This window comes from Cololabis saira, chromosome 4 (genome assembly GCF_033807715.1).
Source record: "Cololabis saira isolate AMF1-May2022 chromosome 4, fColSai1.1, whole genome shotgun sequence".
NCBI lineage: Eukaryota > Metazoa > Chordata > Actinopteri > Beloniformes > Belonidae > Cololabis > Cololabis saira.
Window position 1 is genome coordinate 8,455,126 of NC_084590.1, and position 21,150 is coordinate 8,476,275.

The 21,150-nt window shown below is 43.4% G+C and overlaps 2 protein-coding genes across 3 annotated transcripts in view; one reads left to right on the forward strand and one right to left on the reverse strand.

Annotated features, from left to right (window-relative positions):
- The window catches only part of pxylp1 (2-phosphoxylose phosphatase 1), a 417,866-nt gene that overhangs the window by 229,364 nt on the left and 167,352 nt on the right, over window positions 1–21,150 (forward strand). The gene's annotated exons all lie outside the window — the stretch shown is intronic.
- LOC133441451 (neurofibromin) overlaps window positions 1–21,150 on the reverse strand; it is a 142,684-nt gene that overhangs the window by 66,130 nt on the left and 55,404 nt on the right. For both annotated transcript variants that reach the window (XM_061718755.1, XM_061718754.1), the window contains exons 26-30: window positions 20,279–20,490; window positions 17,027–17,188; window positions 15,806–15,903; window positions 12,804–12,939; window positions 3,001–3,063 (exon numbers count right to left, since the gene is read on the reverse strand). In XM_061718755.1, coding sequence (XP_061574739.1) covers window positions 3,001–3,063; window positions 12,804–12,939; window positions 15,806–15,903; window positions 17,027–17,188; window positions 20,279–20,490 — 671 coding nt within the window. The remainder of the gene's footprint in view (window positions 1–3,000; window positions 3,064–12,803; window positions 12,940–15,805; window positions 15,904–17,026; window positions 17,189–20,278; window positions 20,491–21,150) is intronic.

Genomic DNA, 21,150 nt, shown 5'->3' on the forward strand with positions numbered 1-21,150 from the left:
GGCTGCCTTTCCTTCAGAGGATAGACATTAAAGTTCTGGTGCTGGTCTATAGAGGTCTGACTGGTCCAGGACCAAAATACATCAGGGACCTCCTGACCCAGTAAGAACCTTCAGACCCCTCAGGTCATCTGGATCTAGTTTTTTTATCAGTTCCCAGAGTCAGAACCAGACAAGGAGAAACTGCATTCAGCTTCTATGCTCCACATGTCTGGAAGAAACTCCCAGAAAGCCTCAGATCAGCTGAAACACTTATTTAAGTCCAGGTACTCACCTGCACCTGAGTCAAGCTCTAAACCTGCACTGGTACTTTTAAACTTGTTTAGAAACTGGATCATATTTTATTTAATGTTCTTTTTTCTTTCATTACATTTTAAATCATGCTTTTTATTTAGGTTTTAAAGACTTGGTATCGCCTTGTTGAATTGTGCTATAGCAATAAATTTGCGTTGCCTAGGGTCCAGATCCAGACCTGCAGGTCCTCTACAGACCACTAGGGTCCAGATCCAGACCTGCAGGTCCTCCACAGACCACTAGGGTCCAGATCCAGACCTGCAGTTCCTCTACAGACCACTAGGGTCCAGATCCAGACCTGCAGGTCCTCTACAGACCACTAGGGTCCAGATCCAGACCTGCAGGTCCTCTACAGACCACTAGGGTCCAGATCCAGACCTGCAGTTCCTCTACAGACCACTAGGGTCCAGATCCAGACCTGCAGGTCCTCTACAGACCACTAGGGTCCAGATCCAGACCTGCAGGTCCTCTACAGACCACTAGGGTCCAGATCCAGACCTGCAGTTCCTCTACAGACCACTAGGGTCCAGATCCAGACCTGCAGGTCCTCTACAGACCACTAGGGTCTGGATCCAGACCTGTGGTCCCTCTACAGACCACTAGGGTCCAGATCCAGCAGTGTGTTCATCACCAATGGCCCCACCAACTTTACAGCAGGAATAAACATTGGAGTTTTCGGTCTCCCTAGTCAGAGTTCACATCATGACAGTTGAACGGGGCAAACACTCGGGTGTTGGTGGAGTTTGGAGGAGCCATGGAAAGTGACTTCCATCAGGCAGTTCAGGAGGGGACATCAGTGCTTCACCAAGTGCAGTGGGTCTATTGTTGACCTCAATGGGGATGTCAAAGGATGGTAGAAGAAATGCACCAACAATCTTGTGGACTCTGGCAATGGTAGTTAAAAGGCCCTGGGGGATTCAGTCCCTACATAAACTGAGCCAGTATTTGGACCAAATTGTTGGCTGTAAGACATATTTTTTCCCAGGTGAGAGTTGGACTCCGTCTGGGCTGCACTTTCTCACCAACTCTATTCATAACATTTCTGGACAGAACTTCTAGGTGCAGCCAAGGGCTCTGGTTTGGTGGCAAAAGGATCCCATCGTTGATTTTTGCAGATGATGTGGTCCTCTTGGCTCCATAAGGGTGTGATCTTCAGCTTTCCACAGCCGAGTGTGAAGCAGCACAGATGAAAATCAGCACCTCCACATCTAAGGTGGTCTGGGCTCCGTCAGCCAAGCCACGTTCCCAGGAAGAGCATCCACCCAGATTAATCCAGCTCCAACAGACCACCAGGTTCCACTAGGCTACACCAGGCTACACCGGGCTCCAGCTGAATCCAATGGGCTCCAACTGACAAATAGGCTTTAGCAGACCCAGAAAGACAAAAAGGGGCAAGCTAAGTCCATTTGTCTGAGCTCTCGGTCAGTAAAGAATAATGTGGTATAATATATAATGTGCTGTTGTTCATCTAAGCGTGTGTTTACTGAGGTCCAAAACCAGAGATGACTGCTTGTTTTGTCCCCCATACTTCAATAAAACAGGTTTAACTGCTAGAACTGAACCCCACCACGTCTGCATCACCACTGAGCAGGCTTTGAATATGTGACAGCGTTATCAGAGTACACGATGACTCTCTGTTCCACATGACAAATCAAGCAAAAGATGTGTGAATGGCAACAAAGTCGTCCATGAGCAAGAGATGAAGGACAAGGTCCCGAGGAGGAAAGCAAGAAACAACGCAGACAGAACAACACACTTAAGATTTGTTTCTGTTGGACGGACAGACAGAGCTCCAGACTACACTTTGAACGCTCAGCTGATGTTGGAGAACCACTGCAGACCACATGACGCTGATCTTTGTCATTTTACTTTCTGATTACTGATTAACAAAGACGCTAAAAGGAGAAGCTTATGTACCAAACGCCTCTTTCATGTACGGGAAGAAAATACCACAAAACATGTTAATAGTTGAAGCCACAACGGAAAGTACAGATTATGTTGGAAATACGAAATTATTCCATCCAACTTGTTTAAAATTATATCTTACTTTAGCAAGCTAACTTTACGGAACTTTAACTTGATTAACATACCTAGTTTACTGGAGCCGGATTACTTTGGTTAACTTTAACTTGATTAACATTACAAGGTTATCAGCGCTATACAAAGTCTGGCTTTTGGAACTGAGATGGAGCCTGGAAGTTGGATTAGTGAACCTCTAATTTTCCTGCCATGATGCGTATAAAGAAGCTGCAGTGGCTCAACTCCACATTCCTCTGGCGTTCCTGTGTATTTGGTGATGGTGTGTGTTCATGAGTCTGCAGTCCGGAGCTCTGCCCCATCCGGCCCAGGAACCCCCACCACAGCAGAGGGCGTTCATCAGAGCGTCTCATCTGAGAACTGGAAGGATTTTAACTGTGTGATGATCAATGGTTCCCAGATGAAACATTCTGAGTCTCCTGAGAGACGGCAGAGTCCAGGAGGAAACAGAAGCTGTTGCAGCTGTTAACTGGACCAATGAAGCCGGATTAGTACCATGATTTCAGAGAGGGTGGAGGACATAATGAAACAGGTCCAGAAAACACCAAATATCAAACCAATCTCTGAAAAATGAAGACATTAAACAGAATTATATGAATCAAATGCAAAAAAAAGCCATTTTTTTTGCTTCAGGGGAAAGTGTCTGAAAGAAAGTAGATTCTCCAAACTTACTGATTTTTTGTTTTCCTTTTTTTCTTTTACTGTGGCTTTATTCAGTAGAGAGTGGCAAGTAGCCTATAGGACAGAGATGAGTACAGTCATGTGACAGCACCGCCTACACACGTCACACACATCACAGCACACACACGTGCATGTACAGTCATGTCCAGAAGCTGGTACCCCCTTTCAATCCTGTTTTTATCGTAGGAAAACGCAAAAATCATATCATAGAAAGTTTTCATATTAGACAAATACAACCTCAGATGAAAAACAAAAGATTTTTTTGCACCGCATCATTGTTGTTTCTACAAAAGGTACAGCCAAAAATTTTAAGTTCACTGCAAACTTTTATCAAAGTAAAACCATACACATATGTTCTTTTCCTGCCCAAAGCTGTGTTCATTTTGGTCATATTTCTATAATACTCTCTCAAAAGCCCTTAATAAACCGGTGGTTTCTAGCCCTTTAATCCCTATTTTTGGTGTACCTGAAGATTTTAATAGTTTTACTAAGAAGGAGATTAATATAATTGCTTTTTCCTCTCTTGTAGCTCGCAGATTTATTTTACTTCAATGGAAGGACCAAAAACCTCCATCTCCCAACTCTTAGTTGAAAGACCTGATGTCCTTTTAATATTTAGAGAAAATTAAATACAGTATTAGGGGTTGCTCTGATAAGTTCTCTTATATTTGGGAAACTATTTTTTCTTTTGTAAATTTTTTGGCATCCTTGGAAGATTAATTTAATTTGATTTAATTTAATTATAGGGAAGTATGATATTGCTAACCATGTCTATTTTTTTTAGGGTTCCTCTTATGTCTGTTTATTTTAATTTTTATTTATTGATCTTATTTCATTCTATTTTTTTATTTATTTTTGTTGTTGTTTTGTGTGTCGTGTATTTTATTTTATTACTTTATTTTTCCTATTATTATTTTCTTCAGTCAGAGTTTGATTGGAAATTGGTACTTACTTTGGGACCTGTTTATAATTACGTATTTTGCAGTGTGTGTGTTTTGGGGTGTTTGTTATGTTAAGTTTTGTGTCCTTATTTATTTAACTTTTTTTTTGTTTTGTTTTGTGTGTGTGTGGTAAAATATAAAACGGGGTATTCTGTCGAATCCTTTAAAAAATGTTTATTGTGTAATATGCATTACATCGACTACCCAATAAAGAGACATGGGGGAAAAAAAAAAAAGTAAAAAAGGCCCAGTTTTATTTTAGCGAGTGGCGAGCTTTTATTTTGCTAGTTTTGAGGATTCAAGACAAGATTTTTTTATTTTTTTTTACCTCATTGGCAGATGTATTTTGTAAGACATTTTTCCCTCCTAAAAATTTCTGCTTGATAAAACACAATCTGCTCCTCTGTGAATCGACACCTCATCCTGGTTGAGGGGTTTGTGTGTCCATATGATCCCAGGAGCTTTGTTGTCGGGGACAATTGTCCCTAGTAGGGTTTCTTACAGCAAATTGGTCCTGTGGGATGGAGCAGACTAAGAGTGATTCTTGACCCATCATCAGTATGAAAGAAGGTCCGGCCGGGCACAAACCGAATGTGAGCCCAAGAGAAATGTCCTAGACAAATCTGTCTGAATGTTAACATGGTAATGGTGGAGCTCGATGGATAATTGACAGTTCATAGGCCACCTGAGAGAAAGTTTGATGCAAATCCATCATTGTCATCATCACACAAGCTATTTCGCCTATCGCGCACGGATCAATTATGTGATTGAGGTTGTAGCAATGAGAGTAAGCTGTGAGTGGCTCAAATAACAATAATAAATTACATAAAATAAACAAAGTTATCGAATGAAACAAATTAATTTAACAAATGAATCGCTTGGCTATTACATTGCTGTGGAGGAAGAGAATGCTGTTGACCGACTGAGGTTCCAATCCCTCGTCTCTTACAAGATGCTCCACAGACACTAAACAAAGTGTCTCCAAATATCTGACTTGCCTTGCTTTGTCTTTGTTTTTTAAAGACCGTGTTTGAGGTTCTTTTCCATGTCATTGATTTCCATCTTGTCGCTAGGTTACATCCCGATCCCGCAGTGTTTTTTTTTAGCCGCCCGCTCCCGCCAGATTTGCGTTGGGTCCAGGCGGGACCCAAGGGGGCACTGAGTCTGAATGGACCTTGTTTCGTGCCTCCATTGATGATGCGGCTGACCGGAGCTGTAGCCCCAAAGTTGTAGGTGGCTATCGTGGCAGCACAAACTTGGTGGTGGACACCCTAGTTGAGGACAAGCTGAAGGATGAGTCCTATGACTCTGGAGACTGTAGTATCAGCATGTCAAGTGGGTCTCAGCCTCGGTGGTTGCTGAGGCAAAAACTTGGCTGGGGGAGGAGTTTGGAGAGCCTATGAGGATTGACTGACTGGCTCCGAGAGGAAACCGGTAAACCGTCAGGTGGCTCAGGTTGGCAAAGCAGTGCTTCACCAACATTGCGTATATTGGGGGTGGTGTGCTGTTGACCTCAACTGGGGATGTCATTGGAGGGTAGAAGGAATATTCACCACCAAAATGTCCCTCCCTAGAGGAGGCCGAGTCTGTGGACTTGGGGATGGGCTCGCTCATCACTGGAACTGAAGTCGTGTCCCCCTTTTCCAGAGGGTGTATTCCAATTTTAAGGGAATCACACTCCTCAGCCTCCCTGGTACTGTCTATGTAGGGGTGTTGGAAAAGAGATTATGATCAATTGGTGGACCTCAGATTCAAAAGGAACAATGTTGGTTAAATCCTGGTTGTGGAACACTGGGCTACATCTCTACCCATACCAGGGTCCTGGAGGGAGCGTAGGAGTTTTCCGAACCAGTATTTTGATGTGGATGGTATTTTGTGGACTTGGAAAAGGCACTCAACCGTGTTCCTCTGGAGACTCTGTGATTGAGAGTACTGGGTCCGTTGCTACGGGCTATCCAGTCTCTGTACAAATAAAGCAATAGTCTGGTTCGCATTGCCAGGAGTAAGTCAAGATTCCGTCTTTGTGAAGGTTTCTAGGCGTGCTCTCTCCTGCTCTCTCAGGGTCCAGATCCAGACCTGCAGTTCCTCTACAGACCACTAGGGTCCAGATCCAGACCTGCAGTTCCTCTACAGACCACTAGAGTCCAGATCCAGACCTGCAGGTCCTCTACAGACCACTAGGGTCCAGATCCAGACCTGCAGTTCCTCTACAGACCACTAGAGTCCAGATCCAGACCTGCAGGTCCTCTACAGACCACTAGGGTCCAGATCCAGACCTGCGGGTCCTCTACAGACCACTAGGGTCCAGATCCAGACCTGCAGTTCCTCTACAGACCACTAGGGTCCAGATCCAGACCTGCAGTTCCTCTACAGACCACTAGGGTCCAGATCCAAACCTGCAGTTCCTCTACAGACCACTAGGGTCCAGATCCAGACCTGCGGGTCCTCTACAGACCACTAGGGTCCAGATCCAGACCTGCGGGTCCTCTACAGACCACTAGGGTCCAGATCCAGACCTGCAGTTCATCTCCATTGACCTCCATGTTAAAATGTCCAACTTTACAGCAGAAATGAACAAAAACTGTTTTAGTCTCCATATTTAGATAGTGTTTATGTACTTCATTGTATACATTTTTTTTAAATCACAAATTAATGTATAATTAGGTGTGTGACCTTGTGACTGATGGTCAGCAGAGATAACATCAAGCTTTCTTCACTTTAGCTACTGAGACCTCCATCAACTTCTGATTTGTGAATAAAAACCTACAGACCATAATCATTCTTGTTTTAAAGATACCATGACACTGAGCCCAGTTCTGAGTTGGTGTGGAAGGTTCTGGGTTGATCTGGAAGGATTCTCGTTTCAGAAGTTTGGGTAGCATCTAACATGAGGATTACATCAGAACTAAAAAGCTAACAAAAGTTAGTATAAAAACTACGTATCAGTCAAGTAGCCAAGCTAAAATGGCTAACTTGTTGTATCAGAAGTATGGTGGGCATGATCCAAACGGCTTTCAGGTCTGCTCCTTCTGCCTATTTACAACACGGGGCCCTGCAGTACGAGGTAAGCACTATTCAGAAACCTGTGGATGACATCACAGGATATTGGTCCAGTTCCTCTTCTATAGTCTCTGGGTCCATTCAGGGACCTCAGAGCCACTACTACCGCATGATATATATCATGGTTTTACACAAAAACAGGATTAAAAGAGGGCGAACAAACTCTTGGACAGGATTCAGACCACAGCACGCAACAATCAGCGCCTAAGAAAGGCAGGGTACCGAAGCGTTTGCAAGCATGAGCGACTTCTGTAGGCTGAGCATGTGTGTGCATCACCCAGGTTCAGGTGTTGCTCCAACCACAGGGCTGCTGGTTCCGACCCCAGCCCTGTCACAGTGTCCTCCAGCAGGACATGGAACCCTCAATGAGTGTGTGTGAGAGAGGAACGCAAGAGCTGTACGGTTATAAAACAACCCCAAATCAGAAAAGGTCTGGACGATATGGAAAACGGGACATATAAATGAAAACACAGGTACCAGTGGGGATGATCTGGGTCCAGGCAGATTTAATGCAACCACAGACCACGGAAAAATGGCACCACCCATGGATGAAGTTTTCATCAAAGCTGCCTGGCTAATTGAATCGGGGCATTGGTTTTCGGGCCTTCCTCTGAAACTAAGGATCACTGAGGCAACATCAATGTGGTCAGAAGGAGCTTTAATTTGATCAAAAATATGCGAGCAGAGGATGTACGAAGAAGTTTCAACCTTTAACTCTCCAGCTACGAGCAAAAACTTATATTTGCTAATTAAAGCATCTCTACCGGGGAAACTGGTTTCAAATTTGTTCCACTGACTTCACGTCATCACCAATGAGTCTACAGGTTTACCAACATCCGTTCTAAATACTGACCTCTGAAATCTTGGCTGTTAGGCAGCCATTCAGAAAGTTTCATCTCAACTGGTTGAGCGGATTACCGGCTGTGAGTGGCAGCAAGGATGAAAAGAAAATCGTCCCAACTGTCCAACAATGTTAACTTTGGGTAATTCCAGGACAGGACACATGTGAGACACACGGCCAACATTGATCTGTGTGTAACTTGGATTCTCTTCATTACAGTGAGAAGTTGGATGACCACGTTGGGGACAGGCTTAGATTGGGATCTTCCAAAGAATCCAGGACAGGATTCTTTCCGAATTCCAGTCGAAAGATTGTAAGTGGTTCATGTTCTGGTCCACAGATCACAGAGAGGCCGGCCATGGTTGTTCTGATGGTCAGAGATGATGAGGAGGTCTTGATCTGTAGAACATGTTTGATGTGAAATCCAGTTTCAATAGCTGACGGTCCCACAGCTTCAGCCAACAACGGTGTTACTAAATGCCTGACTTGCAGGGATCCCCCTCCTTTTTGATGCCCAGACTGTTTTAGAGCAGAAGAAACTGGAGGGAAATGTTAATAATGTTTACAAAAACAGCAGAACTGTAACAGCTTTGCTACTTGGATCCACAAAGACAAGATTGCGTCATTTCCTTCATGTTTCTACTAGTCGGCTTCAGTTCGTTTGTTAACATCCATTTTTTACATTTCAAGCCATAATCCATTCCAAAGAAGTTGTTATGGGGATAAACTGATGGTGGTAAGAAGGTGAAAGACAAAACACTGATGATATTCAAGCCAGGTAATCTCAACAGCTGATTTTGTAATGATGATTTGGTCTCTGAGGGACAAAGATGGTCTTGAAGTGATTTGAATATTCCTCCTTCTACAGAGCAGGATGTCATGAAGCCATTCCTGGAACCTGGAGGAACTTCACCAGGTTAAGGACAATAGAGCAGGTGTGATCTCTGACCCCTCAACGGGATAATCAGCAACTGATAGAATCACATGGACAAGAGTTTCCATGGAAACCATCATCAAGACTACAAAACACAGATGCATCCACTAATGATGCTTGGTGCCAGTTGTCCGCCTGTATGGCAGACAGATGACCTTTCCAGGTGTACTGACACCTTCAGAGAGCTGGGGTTGGCTCCAGTAGAGCCCTGAGACACTGATGAGGGACACAAGGGTGGGGATGGATGGACGAGAGTTATGTTAGCCTAGTCCAGGACACATCTCTGGAATTGGAACATCACCATGGGAACAAATGGTGGGCGAATGATTAGTATTTCAGATATCTTTTGGAAGAACGATGACGTCTGAAGAAACAAAGGGGGGCCCTTGATCGGGGTGATGTTCTGGGTCCCTGAGAAGCTTCTTGTAACTTGTAATCAAAGAAAACAGTTGAGAAAAGGAATTTAAACATTATAACGCAGTACGTTTCCTGTTGAGATGAATTTTGGGATGTGTTGCAGGTCTGAAATGTAAGAATGGATAGATGAGCTAGGGACGTTTGCCCGCTGGTTTTTACGTGTTCCGCATCGGCCCAAATGGACTTTGGGCATGAGCGCGGTTCACTCAAGTCAGTGTCTTAGTGAAAGTTTTTCCAGCAGATGTTTTGAGTGTTTCTGCTGGAGTTTGTGTCCATTCCTTCTGTAGATCATTTATGAGGTCCCACACTGATGCTGCACCAAAAGGGTCTGGGTCACAATCTCCATTCCAGCTCATCACAGGTTCTGGATTGGGTTGAAGTCAGGACCGGTCCGGTTCTTCCACACTGGACTTATCAAACCGGATCTTTATGGTCGCTGCTTTGTGTTGTGGAGTTCAGTCATGTTGGAACACACCCAGACTCAACATCTCACTGATTCATCACTCCACAGGACACGTTTCCACTGCTCCAGGGTCCTCTCCATCTGATGTTTGGCCCTGGACTTGGTGATGTGAGGCCTGCAGCTGCTGCCATGGAAACCCCACCCCTGAATCCCCTACCTCCGTTTTGTACTGACATTAATGCCACTGGAAGCCCTTGGTGTATGGAACCAGCAGAGCGTTGAAGACTTCTACCCAGCATGCTCCTCAATAGTTGCTGACCTTCTCTGTGATTTTGCGTGGTCTTCTTTGTGGCTGCTGCTGGTGTTCTGCTTGTTGTAAATGCTTTCTCTTTATAATAATATCTTGCACAGTTGACCGTGCGATATCCAACAACCTTCAACGTACTGAGCTCCTCACAACCACCCGTGTAGTACCACAAATATGTACAAATGGAGACTGCATGTGTTCCCATAAGACCTATGAGTCCAGTTTTTGGGTCTCATGTTTTCCTTTTTCATACAAGCAGCATGTCTTGGAGCCGGACTTTAGTCACCTGGTTGAAACTCCTGGGTGCAGTAATCAACAGGTGGGGATAAATTCTACCGTCTGTGCCACATATTCACAAGTGAAAGGAAGTCAATGAGAACATTTAATCTTGGCTTCATATTTTTTGCCAAAGAAATCAAAGTTAAAGTTATTTTTTATAATCTTTATTTGTCAGTATACAAACTGAAATGGGTCCTCTGCTTTTAACCGCTAGTTGGGAATAGGAGCGGTGGGCTGCCATGTTTCCGGGGCCCGGGGAGCAGCGGGTTGGTGGTAGTTTAGTGGCTACAGAGGTGGTTCAAGTGGCAACCAAGATGAACCACCCTGGGCCCCTGAGAAAGGCCCTTAAATCCTAATTGCTCACCAGGCAAAATGGTGTGTTTGTTCTCTCAGATGCTTTGGAAAGAAGCGTCTGCTAAATGACAGTAGTAGTAGTAGTAGTAGTAGTAGGGGCCCGTAGTGGTTCACCTCGGTTGCCAACCCGAGGACTTGAACCTGAGTCCTCCAGACTTCCTACCTCTGTAACCGTTAGGTTACCACTCCCCAATTTAATCAACAAACAGTCCGTTCTCTATTCCTCCATATCGTCCCGCCTTTTTCTGTTTGGGGTGCAACAAGCGCTGTGTGGGTGTTCAAAGCGCCTCATAGCCAGAGTTAGCAGAAGCTTTTGACTTCCAGTCTGTCTAAGGGGCACTCAGCGGTCCAGCAGGAGACGGTGTGACCTGTCTGAACCCCACAGGAGAAGGATCTGGATCAGACTGTGGAGAAAGTGGAGCTCCTCTCTGGGCTCATCCGGGAAAACGAAGGTCACGCACGTCCGGTGTACGGTGGAGCTCCACAACCCCAGCGTCTGCATCCAGACCCTCCGAGCAACGTCTGTCGGCTGCAGCATGATTTTACTAGATTTTGCCATCACGGTGAAGAATTGATGGAAGTGACCACAGCAATTTGGTGAAACTGAAGCCAGAGGTGATGCAAACATGGAACAAAGTGGTGGAAGCTACAGACAGAGGGAGAGATGAGGAGGTGATTCATTCCAGCTGGTTAAGAGTCAAAGCGTTGTGATATGATGAAACCACAGCCACAACTTCATTTACAAAGTGTGAAATCATGATCTGCCTCACTGAATCCACCAGCTATCAATCAAGAAAGGTGGAGTTAAGGGGCGACTGCAGGAAGAGCTAATAGATAGGTAGAGAAAGTGTGAGTTGAAGATATTTGTAGATCATTTTCTGCCCTCCAGGCCTCATTCTTCACGACATCTCTATGACAGCATTATTGAACTGCAGCTGTGGTTGGAACGTAGGATGGTTCGTTTACCGCCTTCACTGAAGAAGTAAAACTATGAAGAGGACCGATGAAGGCAGGAAATGAGGAACATTTTTGAAGCAGAAGTCTTCCCATGTGCAGCCAGTTTAACCTCCTCATCTGCAGATGGACGGTTGACCGTTAGATGTCAGAGTTCTGTTGGTTGTGTAGGAATTCCAGCTGTTCTTTCACCCAGGAGTGTTTTCCAACTGTGGATCTGGGCCGGGCCAAGGTGGCCTCAGTTCAGGAAACCCCTCCCTGTTCCTAACCCTGATCTCCTGAACCCCCCGGAGCAATGCGGTGAGAAAAAAAACTCCACCTGTTCTTTCATACGCATATCTTAGTATACGATCGCAAACGGAAAAAAGGTTTCTAGGAAGTATTGAAGCTATCCACTTCTTGAGTCCGTTCACCTCAAAGTTCCGCTGAGCTAGCTGTGTATGAGTACGCAGAAACTGAACGCGACTAAACAAACGTCAGCGTTTCTATGGAAACTTTAAATCGGAGCTCCTGTTTACCAAGAGCTAATGGCAAATACTACTGGAGGAGGACACTGGTGATGAAGAAGGTGCTGTTGCGTCAGGATCAGTGTCCTCATACACTAAACATATTAAGATAATATACATCTGACAGTACTAACGTAGTTACACCTGACCATACTAACATACTTACACCTGATTTTATCTGTGAAAATTATCGGGTTTATTTTGACATCAGTTTGATACCGATACAGCCTTTTTTGGCCATTATCGGGGCCTTACCGATATGGTATCGATAATATTGTGTATCACTACTGACCCCACTAACAAACGTACACCTGGTCGTACTAACGCAACGTAAACCTGACAGTACTAACGTATGTACACCTAAGAGACTGAGGCGAGTCGATTCAAAAACTATGATGGAAAAGGGGCTAAAATCAGACCTTTCCTCTTCAATCACATCAGAGATGTTCCGATGGGGACAAACCAGTTTCATCCAACATTTCTGGAAATCATGAGAACCTATCCATATTTCTCTTTCAGCGTGTTACAGTCTGAGTGTTCGCTGATGAAGATGATGCAGAATATTTCCACTGCATCACGTCAGGCTGATTTAGAGTACAGAGAAGAAAGTGTCATGATGGCAAAAGCTAGAAAACCCAGGTCCATTTAAACTTGAAAGTCCCATCATGCTCCAGGGGATGAGAACAACCAGAGACAGACTGCTGGACGTGAAGGTGGAGCATGTGAGCAGCTGTGCACGGATGGCGGTCATACAGCAACACATTCACACACACAGGTTAGGGATGGGGGGGGGCTTACCTGGTACAGACAGTGGCAGACGCTGCGCAGCTGTGGGGGAAACTCACTGGAAGACCCAACGATGGCCTGGAAGAAGCGGTCCGTGATCTGGAGCAGGTTCCTCTGGTTCTCGTCAAGGTTCTCACCATGTTCCAGTCTGAGGAGACACAAGAGCAACTGAAACTCAGGGACGTCATGACGAGCTGTTACAGCATCAGAATCAGACTTACCAAAGTACAAATCACACACTGAGAAATGTTACATATTTAGAGACACAGTTGTAAAAACATGGAGCTATGAAACACATCGGGACGTATGAAACATCTGAAGCTATAAAACATTTGGGAATAAAAAAAACACATCTGTACGGATAAAACAAACAAACCATGACATTTATATAAAAAAACAATAATCACATTTTTGTAAACAAACTAGGGATGCCCCGATACCATTTTTTTCACACTGAGTACGAGTATTTTACTTGCCGATACAGAGTACCGATACGATACTTCTACCACAAAAATAACTAGGATAAAAATGCAATGAAAAATGCGATGAATTGGAAGACAGGTTTTATTTGCAACAGATAAATTCAATACAAATAAATAAAATGAATAGAATAACTATTTTAAACAAAACTCAGCTGGCTGGGCTTTCCTCCAGGGCCTGGTCACGCTGGGAGCGCGCACCCCGCCCCCCGGCCACGCGCCGCGCCGACAGCCTCTTGCCATTGTCTGTCGCTTTTGCAGAACCTGAGCTAATGTTGCTGTTGTGTTCTTGCAGTAGCATTAGTAAACTCCGTATACTCAGCTTTATGATGCGTCTTGAGATGTTTTATCAAGTCGCTGGTATTAAACAACGTATTCTCCTTCCCTCCTCTAGCACGTAGCTTCAGTCTGTCTTGCTTCTGTCGTCCCTTATCCTGAAATATGTCCACACTGCTGACGTCCCGCTGCATTAATTGTTGCCATCTTGCCTGAAACGGCGCTGCCAGTCTCACTCATGTATCACTCTCTTCTCACTCATGTATCACTCTCTTCTCATCACCACGCTAAGCTTAGCCGACTAGCGGCTGACCAGAAAAAGCTGGCTGAGCAGCAGCAGCTCTGTGGCGGCTGCTCCACCGTCCACACTCACCCGGGGAGCTGCGGGGCGGCTCAACATCTCCCCCTAGAGTCACTAATCAGTCACTACAACAACAATGAAGTGGTATCGGTGCGTGGTATCTGAGAATTTTTGCGAGTACGAGTATATGAGAGCAGTATCGGCCCCGATACTGATACCAGTATCGGTATCGGGGCATCCCTAAAACAAACACCTATCACAGTTATGTAAACAAACATTAATCACATTCATGTAAACAAACATGATCGTGTTTATGTAAACAAACACCAATCACATTTCTGTAAACAACCATCCATCTCTTTTTTTTTTTTTTTTTTTTTTTTTTTTTTTTTTTTTTTAATTTGAAAGATTTTTTTGGCTCTAGTGGCCCTTTATTGAAGATGCAGACTGGAAAGGGGTAGAGAGAGAGAACGGGGAAGACACGCAGCAAAGGCGCGCAGGCCGGGATTCGAACCTGCGACCGCTGCAGGAGGAGGACTGTAGCCTCAGTATATGATCCGCTGTTTAACCCACTACGCCAACGAGCGGCCCCACAACCATCCATCTTTTAACAGAGATATGGATTTCTGATGTCTTAAACTAATATACATTTCTTTTAATTTAGCATATTTTATGATGCAGTTTAAAGTTAAATTCCTGGATTTCCTTAATGCTAATTTATTTAAATTTAAATAATAAAGACATTTTCAAATTAAAAACGACACTGGCATAGGGTCAATAGTCTCAGCCCATCAGAATATTGTCATCAGAAAGAAAACAAGGGCATCAGAACACTTCTCTCTTGATCAGGCCCAAAGAACTGGAACCTTCCATGTTCCAGCAGCCTGACATGAGGCTGCCCAGGCTCAGACCATTTACAAATCCACACAACATAAAAACCTGAGGTGTCCCAAGCACTTTTCCTTCAAGAGTGTACATACTTAAAAAAAGAAAAACGGAGCTGAAATATGAGTCTTCGTCACGCTGCAAACATCGTTCTATTCCAGGTTTTGTACAAAAGCAGTAATATTAGTCCAAATCAAAGTTAGTTAGACCCCTTTTCCACCAACCAGGTTCAAGAGCTGGTTCTTGGCCAGTGCTGGTTCACAACTCGTTCAACTTGGGAACCAGCTGAGAACCGGTCTGTTTTTTCAACGCTTGGGGTGCTAAGGGGAGCCACGTCATTACGTCGCTGCAAACGTCAGTTTTGTCGCTGTAAACGTCAAGTTACGTCACTGCAAACATCAAGTTACGTCGCTGCAAACGTCAAGTTACGTCGCTGCAAACGTCAGTTACGTCGCTGCAAACGTCAAGTTACGTCGCTGCAAACGTCAGTTACGTTGCTGCAAACGTCAGTTACGTCGCTGCAAACGTCAGTTACGTTGCTGCAAACGTCAGTTACGTCTCTGCAAACGTCAGTTTTGTCGCTGCAAACGTCAGTTACGTAGCTGCAAACGTCAGTTACGTCGCTGCAAACGTCAAGTTACGTCGCTGCAAACGTCAAGTTACGTCGCTGCAAACGTCATTACGTCGCTGCAAACGTCAGTTACGTCGCTGCGTTTTAATTGGCGTGAAAATTGAAGCAACAACAACGTATCTGCTTTAATACGGATTTGGTTCACGTTGCTCCCTCCGTGGACCACATCACTAAAAGAGAGGTTGTCCCCTCCACAAACCACTGCTGCATCCATATTAATTTGTTGCTTATCTGACACCGCCCCCCTTCTGTAAGCGGTTCTTTCCTCTAGCCCAGAAAGAGTTGGTGCTACCTTGGAACCATTTTTTTCTGACCCGGAGTCAGTTCTTTGTCCGTGGAAACAGAAAGCCTGTTTCCAAACTCAGCACTGGCCCAGAACCGGCCCCCGAACCGGTTTGGTGGAAGTGGGGTATGAGTGATCTGTCAGAACACAGGAACTCACCTGGTGGGGTCCACCTCGAAGCTGATGTGTTCTGGAGTTGTGATGACGCCCCTTAGTAAGGGTTCCAGAAGTTTCTGCAGGTATGCTGCTCCGTAGACCTGAAAAACACATGGGGGCAAGTCAGAAACCCAACAACCCATTCAGACCTGAACTTGGAGCCCTTGTTTGAGAATAGATTTTCCACAATAAGGAGTGTGAGGAGGTGGTCACAGGAACCTGAAGAAACTCTGCAGGGGTGTTTGGAGGCTACAGACTGGGAGGTTCTTTTTGATCCACATGGACATCAGTCCCATGAATGATATTATCAACTTCTGTGAGGACAACATCATCCCACCAGAACGGTGAGGACAACTAGGCCTGTGTTGAAAAACTATTGATTTTCCGATTCTAAATCGATTCTCATATTAATTCCTAAAAATCAATTTGTATGTCGATATTTTTTTCATCATTACAATATAACTTTTGGTATTTTTTTTGTTTATGTCCAAAAAAGCTATTTTTTGTTGGACATGAGAATAACTGGTGCCATGTTTTTGCCTTTAAATTAGTTTAAAGGTATGAAAACATTAAGGTTTTCCGTTATAATTGCATACATTGTCTATATTTCATTACTTTATATACTGTCATGGGGTTACATTCACATAAAATGCTAAAAACCTCTAAAATAATAGCATTTCAGCTAGCCCTGCGTGGACATGATGAGAGTGACAGCTCGGAAAATCCTGACGTCTTTAACTGAATATTTATAATTATAATTTATTGGCCCAACTGAAGATCACGTTAACATTAAATCAGATAGATTTGTCTGGGGCATTTCTCTTGCAGTACGGGAGAAGATACAAAAATCAATGCATCTCTATTATTGTGCGGGCATGAATTCTCAGAGTTTTGCGGATGCGGGCGGGAGTGGATACAAGCACTGCAGAATGTCCTTAAGACCGCAACAGGATGTCCTTTCCAGCACACACCTATAAACTTTTATAATGAATCTCTGAAATCATCACTATTGCAACAATTAATTGCACTATTAATTGATGATGAATATAATAAGGTGTTTTTAATTTGAATTTAGACCTGAATCCATTTAGATCCCTTGAAAACTGAAGGTAGTCAGACCTAAACCAGTTCAGACCAGAATCCATTTATTCATTTATCATGTGTTGCATCACATTTTCTTGGTTGATACCAATCTGGAGTAAGGAGAAGAACCTCCTTTCATACCTTGAAGCAGAAGGTCATGATCTTGCTGGCGAGGCTGTTTCCTCTGAACAGAGTCTGCATGGAGTCGGCCAGCTCCACCTCTTTAGAGAACATGTTCCACAGCAGCTGGTAGAGCAAGTGGCGCGAGTCGAACAGCGTCACCAGGACCCGGGCCAGCTCATCCTGGAAACCAGAGGCAGATGTACAAGTGGAATTATGTCAGTTGAAGAATAATTGGAGTAGGGCTGAACGATTTTTGAAAATAATCTAATTGCGATTTTTTTCCTCAATATTGCGATTGCGATTTAATATGCGATTATTTTTTTCAAGGTCCTGTTCTCATGTATTTTTCAACTACACAAGCAATAAATCAGTCTGTTTTACAATAAACATTGCCAGATTTATTTAAAGCACAGATTACAATAATAAAGAAAACAAATCTGTGCCTTTACCTCTTTAACACGTCTACACATGGGTCGTTCTCTCTGAACCCAATCACACGACACCAAACCGGGTTAAACTTTAGGCAAAACGAGGCGTAGTTTGATAGAAAAACACAGAAAAACTCCCACAGGGAACAAAAAACCTTCCTCACAGGCAGTACTCGAGTTGTAAAAAAAAATATCAGGGGGGATGGTGGATTTTATCATATGGGGACAGATAATTTGTGCTGATTACAAATAATAAAATATATAACAAATAATAGCACTGACCAAAACAGCTGCAGAAATACTGCAGGAATGACAGTTAAATGCAGCCTTCTGTAAGCTTTAAATATCCACTGGGCTTACATCAAATACATCAAAACACAACAATAAAAAACACTTTTCTGAACTTATCAATATGACTCTGTCCTTCACAGGATAAGTAAAATGGATCACTGCAAAAACTCAAAATATTAACAAGAATATTTGTCTTATTTCTAGTTAAAATGTCTCATTTTAGTAAAAAAAAAAATCTCATTACACTTAAAGCAAGACTCATCACTGGAAAAAACAAAAAATGTCACCTGTTTCAAGTAGATTTTCACTTGAAATAAGTAGAAAAATCTGCCAGAGGAACAAGATTTTTTTGCTTGTAATAAGAAGATCTCGTTCCACTGGCAGATTTTTCTACTTATTTCAAGTGAAAATTTACTTGAAACAGGTGAAAATTGTCAAATAAGTTATTTTTCTGGTGTTATTTTTCTGGTGATGACTCTAAATGTTGAAATAGCAGTAAAACCACATTCATTGATGAAATGACATAAGGGATGGAAAGGAGGGATGACAGTTTTACAGGGGGGATGATTTGGACCGTTTTTATTTCAGGAGGGGATGATTTTGACCGTTTTTTATTTCATCCCCCCTCACCTCGAGTAGGCTACTGCTCACAGGGAACTCAGAACGTCTTCATAAATAACTCAAAAATCACAGAGAGAAAAAAAAACACCAGCAAACTAACAAACAAACCAATAAAGCCCACAGAGTTAACAAAACGAACCAGCAACTCGCAGCCGCTCTGTAACTTCTCCGGAGAGCTGACGGGCTGCAGGTGGTTTAAGGCTGATTTATGGTTCAGCGTTACACCAACGCAGAACCTACGCCGTAGGGTACGCGGTACGCACAACGTACGGTGCGCGTCGCCGCGTAACCTACGGCGTAAGCTCTGCGTCGTTTTAACGCGGAACCATAAATCCGGCTTCACAGCGCGACTGCCCGGCCGCCTCGTGCTCGGCGCTGCGCACAGCGCCTCGCCACGCCGACTCCGCGCTCATATATTTAATACATTTATAAAGCCCATATATTTATAAAGCCCTGCCTGGCCGAGCCCTAACACTGAGGCCATGGTAGATACAGTAGGTTACAGGCGGACACACGGCACTGTTGACTTTTTTTCCCTGCCGGCAACGTGACCAGATCACGTGACCAGATCACGTGACTGGTCAAATCGCAGCCTTTGCGGTTAGAAAATCTCGTTTTATCACATCGCGATATTATCGCAAATGCAATTAATCGTTCAGCCCTAAATTGGAGACTGACCCAGTTGTTGCACTGCAGCTGCGAATCTAACTGAGGTGTTCATAATGACGGAGTGCTGTAACCTTCACGATTAGATATTTAGCTTATAAAACCTAAACGGATAAACTACCCTATTGGCCCAAATATAAGACGGTGTTTTTTGCATTGAAATCAGACTGAAAAAGTGGGGGTCGTCCTACATTGGGGGTCTAGACATTACACCCATTCACAACACTAGATGGAGCCAGATATCTTTAAAGCGAATGCTGAACTTAACTCCCCAGGCCAAAGCCAACCCCTGTCACGAAGAAGAAAAATAAAAACAGCGGTAAGAAAGAAAAGAGAAGAAAATAAGAGAAGAGATAACAGAAAATGGAGAAATGTAGCGACAATCTGGAGAAAAGTGGGTGGAAGATCGGCAGGTGAACCGGCAGCTGAGGAGAAGTTATGATAAAAACTTCAAGATGATGATTTGAATCAAAGCATCAAAGCAAAATAACATGCTATTTCTCTCGAGTATATTGTTATAATCCTTTGTTTCAGATGTACTGTAATTATTTTCTGTATAAAAATTGAATTTGGTGTTCAAAATGTCTTTTTTCAAACTTGAGTCTTGAAAATGAGGGGGTCGTCTTAACTGCCATAAATATTATTTGTCATTATTATTTTGGTTTTATTATTTCGGTGATATTTAGTTGATTTATTTCCAGCAGTATTGTATTGTTTTTTGTATTTATGTGTATGAATCTTTCTTCATGCTCTGTGTTGCGCAGGGACACTTTGAGTTATTGAAAGCTCATTCAGCAGGTGATGTGAAGCAGCGCTTGTCATGCTGCGAAAGTTACGTGGAAAAGTGGAGAAGTTAAAAGGGTAGAGCTGACATATTTGGAAGATTTTTGGTTTCCTGAAGCGGACTCATTCCCCTCTGGTTATGTGCAGCCAGCGAGGTATGTTTTATTTATGTTTATATGTGCGTCGTGCATACTTGATTTGTATAATTAATTAGTGATGATTTTCGTAGCCTTCCACAGCTGTGTTTGACGGTGGTGGTACAAGGAGAGTGGAAGAATAAAGCCATCTGTAAATGAAGAACCGTGGTGTCGTGTATTTCCTGGAGGGAGTGATAGTAGTCTTATAATCAGGGTCGTCTTATATTCGGGCCAATACGGTATGTGATGTATAAAAACCCTCGGCTTCAGCAGCTCCACACCCTAAATGTTCTTTTTGGACCAACTGTCAAGTCTGTAACTCTAAAAGAAGTTTATCTCCGTACCCACTGGGACCCAGGAACGACATTTGCCAGGGCCATGGCGATGGGCAGCTCTCCCTGGTCCCCCATCATGGTGACCAGCTCCACCAGCCTCTCAAAGCGATCGGCCAGCACCGTCTCAGCCAGCGTGTCGAACTCCGTTCCCTGCTGCAGGATCTTGGTCAGCACCTCCATGAAAGTGGCTCGAGTCTGAAGATCCTTGTGGTAACCCAGACCTGAAAAGGCAAGAGACCAAAGCTGGTATCCATGGAGATTAGGCCTGTGTTGAAAAAAATCGATTTTCCGATTCTAAATCGATTCTCATATTAATTCCTAAAAATCGATTTGTATGTCTAAAGATCGATTTTTTTTTTCATCGTTACATTACAACTTTTGTTAATGCCAAAAAAGGAATGTTTTGTTGGACACAAGAATAACTGGTGCCATGTTCTTACCTTTAAATATGTTTAAAGGTATGAAAACATTAAAGTTTTCAGTTATAGTTGCATAAATTGTCTATATTTCATTACTTTTATTATATACTGTCGTGGGGTTACATTTGCATAAAATGCTAAAAACCAAATTCTCAAAAAATAAAAACCGAAATAGACCGAAAATGGAAAAAATTAAAATGGAATGTGGGAAAAAATAAAATCGATTTCATCCGTATCTGTTTCCTCCCTGGATCTGTTTGGTAATTCTGACCCACGATGTTTCTGAAAGCAGTTCTATCAGCATTCTGGGAGCTGATTGGTCCTTACAGCATCATTAGCTGCCAATACTTGCTGTTGAATCTCAATATAATACTAGTAGTAATATGTTGCATAACTACAGTCATATAATTAATGCAACAGCTCAAAAAACAGTTTTAATAACACTAACCCAGATCAATATCG